The 8,847-nt window shown below is 46.2% G+C and overlaps 1 protein-coding gene across 1 annotated transcript in view; it reads right to left on the reverse strand.

Annotated features, from left to right (window-relative positions):
- LOC119360302 (germin-like protein 9-1) overlaps positions 1–7,027 on the reverse strand; it is a 15,694-nt gene extending 8,667 nt beyond the window's left edge. The window contains exons 1-2 of the mRNA XM_037626000.1: positions 6,970–7,027; positions 4,959–5,026 (exon numbers count right to left, since the gene is read on the reverse strand). Of these exons, the coding sequence (XP_037481897.1) occupies positions 4,959–5,026; positions 6,970–7,027 (126 nt within the window). The remainder of the gene's footprint in view (positions 1–4,958; positions 5,027–6,969) is intronic.
- Positions 7,028–8,847: the final 1,820 nt, after the last annotated feature.

An 8,847-nucleotide genomic window follows, 5' to 3' on the forward strand; every position in this document is an offset into this window, starting at 1 on the left:
GTTGTAATGCTTGCCTTTCTTTCTTACTGGATGAATTTTCGGAAGAAATCGACGATGCCCAAGGTACACGTTCTTCTTACAATTTGGCAAATGTACACTTTCAGTCTCATGTAAGCAGTGCGTGCATGCATTGTATCCCTTATTTGACAGTCCCGAAAGGTTACTAAGAGCAGGCCAATCGTTGATGGTTACGAAAAGCAACGCTCGTAGGTCAAATTCCTCTTGTTTGTGCTCATCCCACACACGGACACCACCCCACAGCTGTAAAAGTTCATCAACTAATGGCCTTAGGTACACATCGATGTCGTTGCCGGGTTGCTTCGGACCTTGGATGAGCACTGGCATCATAATGAACTTCCGCTTCATGCACAACCAAGGAGGAAGGTTGTAGATGCATAGAGTCACGGGCCAGGTGCTATGGCTGGAGCTCTGCTCGCCAAAAGGATTCATGCCATCCGTACTTACAGCAAATCTTATGTTCCTTGCGTCAGCTGCAAAATCTTTGAACCATCTGTCGATCTTTCTCCATTGCGTTCCATCTGCGGTGTGTCTCAACTCCTCGTCCGACTTACGGTCCTCTTTGTGCCATCGCAACAACTTGGCATGCTCTTTGTTCCTGAACAGACGTTTCAACCGTGGTATTATAGGAGCATACCACATCACCTTGGCGGGAACCCTCTTCCTGGGTTTCTGGCCCTCAACATCGTCACCAGGGTCATCGTCTCTGATCTTATAACGCAATGCAGTGCATACCGGGCATTCATTCAAATTCTCGTATTCACCGCGGTAGAGGATGCAGTCGTTGATGCATGCATGTATCTTCAGAACCTCTAAACCTAGAGGGCAGACAACCTTCTTTGCTTCGTACGTACTGGCGGGCAACTCGTTATCCTTTGGAAACATATTCTTCAACATTTTCAGCAAGTTTTCAAATGCCGAGTCAGCTACACCTGCCTCTGCCTTCCATTTCAGCAAATCCAGTGTGCAGCCCAGCTTTTTCAGACCATCATCGCATCCGGGGTACAGCGCCTTTCTGTGATCCTCTAACATGCGATCCAAATTCTCCCTCTCCTTTTCAGTTTCGCAGCATCTCCGTGCATCAGCAATGGTCCGACCAAGATCATCAACGGGATCATCACGTGCCTCTTCTTCACCTTCCCCTTCACCTTCAGCATCCTCCATGAAAGTATCATCGAAATGAGCAAGATAGCTTTCATCGATGAAATCATCCCCTTCTTCATCTTCTTCCATTATAACCCCTCTTTCTCCATGCTTGGTCCAACAATTATAGCTTGGCATGAAACCGTGCCGAAGCAGATGCATGTGAACATCTCTTGAGGAAGAGTAACCCTTCTGATTCTTACAGATAACACATGGACAGATAACAAAACCCCCCTGCTTGTTCGCATTAGCCACTACGAGGAAATCTTTCAAACCCGTAGTGAACTCGCCGGAGAGTCGGTTACCGTACATCCATTGCCGATTCATCTGCATTATTATAATATAAAATATATAATTAACCATCATGCATTTGTTAAACTAACTAGCTACAAACAATATAAATTAAACAATGAACTGCACACATGCATATTTTATCAATGACACACATGCATGAAAGGTTCAAGTTGCTAACCGCGATCGAGGAGGAAAAAATAAATGAGGAACCTCAAGTGTGGCTCCAACACTTCATATCATGTTTGTTTCACCCTCTTAGGGCATTTCATCAAACACCTTGTGTGCATAAGAGGAACCAAAAGCAAACCTACACCCCCTTGTGAAGCTTGTGAAGAGAAGTGGCACCAAATGGCTAAGTGAGCGTGCTGAACTGGTATATATAGGGGAGGAGCTTTATTCGCGGTTGGCCTGGCCAACCGCGACTAAAGGCCTTTGCGCACCTTTAGTCGCGGTTGGCCTGGCCAACCGCGACTAAAGCCCCTCACGTGCACCAGCTGGCCACCGAGCGCCCTGGGCCCAGGCCTTTGGTCGCGGTTCGTCTGCCGAACCGCGACTAAAGACTTCATTAGTGGCGGCTCCTACAATTTCGCGACTAATGGGGCTGGACGGAAGCCTCTTTTTCTACCAGTGACCCATATTATTACTAGTAGAATGCCCGTGTGTTGCCACGGGCCAACAAATGAAATTGTGTAAACAATGCTCATTTTCCTCCCCAGAAACGAGCATATTGCACGCAATGTTCAACCACAACACAAATGCAAGCATATTCTTCTCTCTATTCTTACAAACATGACACACCCCTCTAGCCGCCCTTTCCCATTAAACTTGCCGTTCATCACCTTCTCTGTCCATACATCATTCACCCTCTCAATCTATTGCCCCTTAATTTTGCATGTAGCTTCCATGTCATTGTTTCGTTGTCTCGGACGGTACAAAAAAACCCTACCACGTCACCTTCTTCTAGATCTATTTCTAATCCAAGGAAGCTAAATCTAGTTGAATGACCGTGCGTTGCCCTGAAAAATAAAATTATCTATGAAAACACATATCATAATATCATTATATGGAGTTTGTACATCACATGCTTATGACTATGTTTCTCCAAGCATGCATTTCAATTTCCACCCTCACCAAAATATATACTTACATGTGCTCCTTCAACCACACAAATACGTATTATCCCCCCCTCCATGAAATTCGCTTTGCATCATTGTGTTGCACATGTGATATTTAAAAACAAGGAAGCGAGTGGTGTCATCAGCATTAGTCATCTACATTTGGCACCCAGGAAGAAGGCACAATTGGCTTCTCTGACCAGATTTGATTCTATCTAGGTGTTACTCTTCTATATTGACGAGTTCCGTCTGTGAAGCGAATTCTAGGCTTCCTCCTGTTCAACATAGGTACCAAATTTGAGATGCAAAACTTTAAGATGTACATGATTTCTTGCACAAATCCTCTTGCCGAATCATGGAGCTTCAAATTTTCTGTGGACAAAATCATCCGAGTGCAGTGTATTCCAATGCTCGAGTAATAAACATATACAACAAACTTTTGAGTCTATGAATTTATGATAGTGAGGAGTATAAACTATGAAACATAGATTGGAATCTCATGAGGTCAGTACAACTTAAATGAAGTTCCTAAAGAATATAAGTTGAAGATTTCGTAACATATCAGTTGGTATTTCAATGATAGTTGGACCATAAAGTTTGCAAGCTAGTTTCCCTTCTAAGAAGGGCCAAATACATTCCTTATAAACAGCTGGAACTCTATGTCCTTAGTAAGTTTCCCGAAAAAAGCGACACTTGCACCATCATGGATGTCCGAGTACTTCGCATGCTATTTCTCAAATAAGAATGCACTGGTAACTCTGATGTGCGATTCTTGATAGAGCTACCCACATTATATGATATACATTAAACATTTAGCAATTACATACATATCTTCCATGCAACTGGCTATTATATACCATTCAACCACATACACGTTTCTGACTTTATCAAACTGATAGGCAAAAAAACACAGGATTTAAGATTTATTTGATGGACAAATTTGATATTACCACTACCAAGCATTATATGCAATTGATATTAATCCCAAACACTGAATATATATCTTTTGATAAAAAGATTGAATTCATAGTTACACACAAGATTCAAGTAGTTGATGATATATAGAGATCAACAGCGTGCCAAATTTAACTTGGGACTCATGAATTGAAATTCAACAACAAAATATTATATGTAGGAAAATAATTGAACCAAACCTTCATATATACGATGGTTTTGTGAAATGCAACAACAATACACTCATGACTCATAGCTAAATGCCCGTGCATTGCCACGGAGTTCTAAAAATATATGGAGGTTGCCATGGAGTTATAAATATATGTAGGATTCATAGGTCGGTGTTGACTTGGGCGATAGGATGAGTTAATCGAAAGGAGGTCGGTTATAGGATGGGGTCAAAGAAAACCTAGGTAAAGATGATGCCAAATGCAGTCTGCAACCCATGTCAACCCATGCGCTAGAACTGGATAGCTATCTTCATGGACACAAATATACCATTGTTTGGTTCTATTCTCTTTTAGTTTGTAGAGTAAGAATTTGAATAATTTGAGTATCATTCTATCTCTCAATTGTTGAGAAATTGTGATCAAACCATGCAATGAAGGAACCAAATCAAAAGAAGCTTTCACTTGTGCTTTCTAGCCATTTAAAATAAGCATGTGGCATCAAATTATTTAATGGTGTGTCAGCCAATTCCATGATTTTCTAGAAGGGAGAGGCTCGCACTTCACAATATTCATAATTTCAAGGTATGAAAACCTTGCACACACACCTAAATTCAATAAAATATACGACAAATATATAAACAATTATACAATACACACTTGTGACACTATAAACAAATAACTTCAGTTCATGACAGCCTGATCATCCCAGGCCCAGCTTCCAGGGTTTCCACCCCTCCCACCATGTACGGCCCCCCCTCCCACCTCCGTTTTTTGTCTCCCCTCCCCTTTCGCAAAAGAAAACGGTTTTACCCATGCATGTTCACCGCTGGAAATAAGCCCCAACTCATGCATGCACATGCTTTAAAAAAAAGCCGGCCGACCCGAAAAGGAAATCTTGCCCACACACTCCGGAGGTGAGCTCGTCCAATCTTGCCACCACTCCATCTCCCCCGATTGTCGTTCTCCACCTTCCCAGCCCTCGCCACTTCACCTCCCCCATCCATGCACCGCTTTTGTAGGCAGCCCCTGTCATCGTCGCCTTCATCGATGGCCCCCTCGCCACCACCACAGCGTGATGCCTTGCCATCATCTCCATGCCCCCATCAGTTGCGTCCACTAATTAAATAGTGGGACCTACAAACAGATTATACACTAAAAACTTAGTATGCAAGATTAGTGCAAACCCAAACCAGATTCAGCGAACTAAACCAAATATAACTCCCAGGCAAAGAAGGGTACCTCCCCATCAGTTCCATAGAGTCACACGATCAACAACATATACAGATTTCCGATCAGATGAGTAGACAATGTTGCGAACCTCCCCAGACCATTCTGCAAAGGGTTACAAAATGGTAGATAGAAAATAGAGATGCATTTTATGTCCTCGTAGAAAGGACATATAGATATAATATATATGTCCAGAAATTTACCTGGAGCATGTACATTTAGAATTTTGTTAGCAACTCACCTGTAGAAGGCATAAAAATTGAGGTCACCAGACACAAAATTAAAAAATACATACACATCATGTATGTTCACGATCATGTGAAGTGAAACAATTTTGAACAATAAACCGAAAAATGACGTGTTAAATTAGTCTACGTTCCCAGGAGGCCAAACAGAAATCAAAAGATGTGATGTTCAGTTATCAGTCTACAAACTGAAAGGCATTGTGCTATTCATGACAGTTCTCTTGAACTTCTGATGCAAGAATGCAAATTCGAATGACAAGAATAGACGGTGCCCCTTAATATAGACCCAAAATTAATTTAGTAAACCCATTGATCACAAGATTTTCCGACAGAAACACGATAGACTTCCCGACCTAGCCCTAGAACGGAACCCGTAACGTCCCCCGCCGCTCGGTCCCAAGCCCGCACTGTCGTGGGCGCCTCCCACACCGGCAGCATCCCTTCGGGGTCCCCAAGATGACGAGCAATCCGGCGCGGCGGAAAGGGCTGGCACTGAGGAGCAGCGACTCGGTCGGGAGCCTGGCCAGCGCCAGCGGCTCCCTCCATCATCGCCGCCCTCGGCCACATCCAACGCGGTCGTCGGCCACGAAGAGGCGGACGAGCCCGGCAGCAGGGTGTTGTCCCTCCCATCGCTTTCATGTTCGACTACTCTTCCTTGGATCGCCTACCACCACAGATGCAGGGATCCTCTTGACTCACACGCCGACCATGCCTCAACTAGCGAGCATCGGCGCATCGCCGGCGCGCTCCTCTGTGCTCTCCCTCCTCTCTTCCATGGTTGGCACAAGGGAGGGATGAGACGGGCAGGAGAGAGCCTCTTTATCTAGATCAGGCAGGGGTTAGGTTTGGAAAGAGTAAATCAGCTGGAGCGATTGAGGGAAGGAGATCGGAATGGAGCAGGGCGCAATTGAAGGGTATGGCAAGAAGAACTTTTTTGGAAAGCTTTGATTCTGGTGATAATTACCATATTCAAAATTTCCTTAGTTATAGCCTTACCATACATGGATTGATTTATTACTATAATTATCATATTTGAGATTTCTAAGTTTATAGCCTTACCATACGTGGATTAATTGTGATTGATTACCATAAATACGTTGGGTATTGTCGGCCAGACGAGAAAGAGAAAAACCGGTGGGAGGGGGGTGGTGGGAGGTGGGACGAAGAAAAACCGGTTGAAAAAAACCCGGTTGAAAATAAACCGGTTGAAAGTGGGGGGGGGGGACTATTCAACCAATTCGTCCATTAGGAGTAGAGATTATCAGTCTACAAACTGAAAGGCATTGTGCTATTCATGACAGTTCTCTTGAACTTCTGATGCAAGAATGCAAATTCGAATGACAAGAATAGACGGTGCCCCTTAATATAGACCCAAAATTAATTTAGTAAACCCATTGATCACAAGATTTTCCGACAGAAACATGATAGACTTCCCGGCCTAGCCCTAGAACGGAACCCGTAACGTCCCCCGCCGCTCGGTCCCAAGCCCGCACTGTCGTGGGCGCCTCCCACACCGGCAGCATCCCTTCGGGGTCCCCAAGATGACGAGCGATCCGGCGCGGCAGAAAGGGCTGGCACTGAGGAGCAGCGACTCGGTCGGGAGCCTGGCCAGCGCCAGCGGCTCCCTCCATCATCGCCGCCCTCGGCCACATCCAACGCGGTCGTCGGCCACGAAGAGGCGGACGAGCCCGGCAGCAGGGTGTTGTCCCTCCCATCGCTTTCATGTTCGACTACTCTTCCTTGGATCGCCTACCACCACAGATGCAGGGATCCTCTTGACTCACACGCCGACCATGCCTCAACCAGCGAGCGTCGGCGCATCGCCGGCGCGCTCCTCTGTGCTCTCCCTCCTCTCTTCCATGGTTGGCACAAGGGAGGGATGAGACGGGCAGGAGAGAGCCTCTTTATCTAGATCAGGCAGGGGTTAGGTTTGGAAAGAGTAAATCAGCTGGAGCGATTGAGGGAAGGAGATCGGAATGGAGCAGGGCGCGATTGAAGGGTATGGCAAGAAGAACTTTTTTGAAAAGCTTTGATTCTGGTGATAATGAAATTTCCTTAGTTATAGCCTTACCATACATGGATTGATTTATTACTATAATTATCATATTTGAGATTTCAAAGTTTATAGCCTTACCATACGTGGATTAATTGTGATTGATTACCATAAATACATTGGGTATTGTCGGCCAGACGAGAAAGAGAAAAACCGGTGGGAGGGGGGTGGTGGGAGGTGGGACGAAGAAAAACCGGTTGAAAAAAAACCGGTTGAAAATAAACCGGTTGAAAGTGGGGGGACTATTCAACCAATTCATCCATTAGGAGTAGAGATTACTATTACTTGTCGCTTTACTAAATCACCAACAACTGATCGATATGGACCGGGGACAGAGAGTAGCCGGCAAGAACCAATTTCTCGCATTCATAATCCACACGTACTGCCTCATCAAACTTTTTTATTTAATCCCTTTTCTACACCGTACACACGTTGACGTCTTTGGCGAAGCGAACTATTCCCGGTGCCGGAAAAGAAGCGGTGGTCGCGGTTAAAATGTTGCATATATTTATTTATACCAAACTCATTTTTCTGTCTGATAATAATAATAGATAATAGAATACATGAAGAAACTTAATTAGGCTAGAGTTGATCATCAGGTTGTATAGAGAGCAAGAAACACGATCCGCGTGACCAATGAGAGGTCTTGGCCGGTCGCCCTGCGCAACCCAAGACGCTTTTGCCGGCTCGTTTCCCAGCACGCGCGCGCTCAACTCAAATGCATCCCGCGCCAACAGCTTTCAACTTCCGCGAAAATTCCGGCGCGGACGGGACGACAGAGAGAGATATTTTTTTGTTCCCAAAACCTAAAAAGTGGGCGCTGGCTCGTTTGTCTTACAGAGCAAACGCGCTCGCGCGCCGTCTGATTCTCATCTCGCGGCCGCGCGCTTCCCAGGTGAAAACCGCTGCGTCGTCCAATTAAATCGGACCGGTCAGGACGAAACCCACGAGGCCCTGATCGACCACCCACTCCCCGTCCCCTCACTCTCTGTCCCCTTCTTCCTCCTTTGGTCCTGCCTCAATCCCTGCCGACGCATCGCCGGGGACCCGAGCCACCGCACCCTACTAGCCCCTCCAGCCTACCTCCGCCGACCTGTCCCGACCCCCTCCATTATCAACCGCTACCTGTGCTCCTCCCCTGGCGCTACCCCAGCAATCCCGCCGCGCTCTGGACGAACGACAGCATCACCCTGCGCCGGATTTGGGCCACCCCGTGCCGGATCCGCACCCCCAGCATCAGATCCCGCGGGTTCTCTTCTCGTACATGGTGGCCTCCCGCCCCCCAGGCCATGGATCGCCTACACGCCCAGCAGGGTCGGTTTGTTGGGGTGGTAGGAGCCCGTGGATGGAGGGGAACCATGGCCAGAACAGCTCCGCTTCTCGTACACCAATGGAACCGGGTAAGTTCTCCGCTGCATACTGCTAGCAACATCTTATCTTCATGGTTATGGCTCGTGCAAAAGACATGCGTACCATGGGCACCTACATAATCTGAAACAAGCAATTCAAGTGTTGGATTTGGTGCAGTAGTTGCAAGATTCATTCAATTTCAGCGCTGAATTCTCCCTAACATGGATTTGGCTTTTGGTCAGGTTCATTGGGAGAGGGGGTCCAAGGGGACTGGGGTG

Source organism: Triticum dicoccoides, chromosome 2B (assembly GCF_002162155.2).
Source record: "Triticum dicoccoides isolate Atlit2015 ecotype Zavitan chromosome 2B, WEW_v2.0, whole genome shotgun sequence".
In the NCBI taxonomy this organism is placed as follows: domain Eukaryota; kingdom Viridiplantae; phylum Streptophyta; class Magnoliopsida; order Poales; family Poaceae; genus Triticum; species Triticum dicoccoides.